The sequence below is a fragment of the Opisthorchis viverrini genome (assembly GCF_000715545.1).
Source record: "Opisthorchis viverrini unplaced genomic scaffold opera_v5_117, whole genome shotgun sequence".
Lineage (NCBI taxonomy): Eukaryota > Metazoa > Platyhelminthes > Trematoda > Opisthorchiida > Opisthorchiidae > Opisthorchis > Opisthorchis viverrini.
In genome coordinates this window covers 433679-434601 of record NW_008751771.1, presented here as the reverse complement: position 1 = coordinate 434601, position 923 = coordinate 433679, and the positions used below count along the sequence as shown (strand labels likewise).

General features: G+C 50.1%; 1 protein-coding gene across 1 annotated transcript in view; it reads right to left on the bottom strand.

Moving 5' to 3' along the window:
- The window catches only part of T265_05841 (hypothetical protein), a gene marked incomplete at both ends in the record, with an annotated part of 21021 nt that overhangs the window by 18978 nt on the left and 1120 nt on the right, over positions 1 to 923 (bottom strand). Inside the window, one exon of the mRNA XM_009170962.1 lies at positions 15 to 497. Coding sequence (XP_009169226.1) covers positions 15 to 497 — 483 coding nt within the window. The remainder of the gene's footprint in view (positions 1 to 14; positions 498 to 923) is intronic.

Genomic DNA, 923 nt, shown 5'->3' with positions numbered 1-923 from the left:
CAGAAAGAAGTCACCTGAATCCGGGGAAGCCAGCGTGGACGAAAAAGCCCGTAAAATATCCGGTGAGAGTAGATGGAACATGGATGGACTCAGAGGAGCAGCTTGGCCATAACTGACTACGTTGGTAGAGACAACACAGGTGTCACTTCCTGGGAAGCTTGGGCCGACTGCAGCTGTGGCCAAATGGCCATCGTTGGAGAATATTAGGTCCAGAGTATGTAGGCCCCGAGTGGGACTACGCACAATTTGGGACCAGCCCTCTACACCAAGTTGCGCAAGCAGCGCGGTGTAAGGGGCGGGGCCAATGGTAGAGGAGCAGGAGATTTCCGGCAGATTGTAGACACCCAACAGAAGTTTAGATGGATGAGGAAGGGCATGCGCAGTGGAGATGATACGGGAAAGATCAGCAATAGAGGCGGGGGAGGGGGCAGGTTGTAAATAGGTACAACCTACTAGTACAAGTTGTTTGGTCTGTTCTGTGGATACCCAAGTGGTCTCTGAAATCCCTTCCAGAGAAGATTCGTCAAGTGGGGTTGCACAAAGTTCTGACTTGTAATAGAAAACACAGCCACCGCCCCTTGAGTTTTTCCTATCGGAGCGGTAAGTGTCATAGCCAGGGATTAAGATGGCCGAGTCAGGAGTTTCATTCGTGAGCCATGTTTCAGTCACACAGATAATACTCGGTCGTGCAATGGCTCCAATCGCTCGGAGATTATGGATTTTGGGCAATAATGAGCGAGCACTGAATAACATTATTGACAAGCTCATTGGCGAGCAGTCGGTACTAAGTAGGAACTTTGTGACCTCACTCACGGTGGGGTTCTGCATTGGGGGGATTAGGTACCTGGTGGTTAGGTTATATGAAACAGGGTCCGGAATCTGGAAGGGAGTATTCAGTACTGTTTGTAGATGGGTAAATCGTC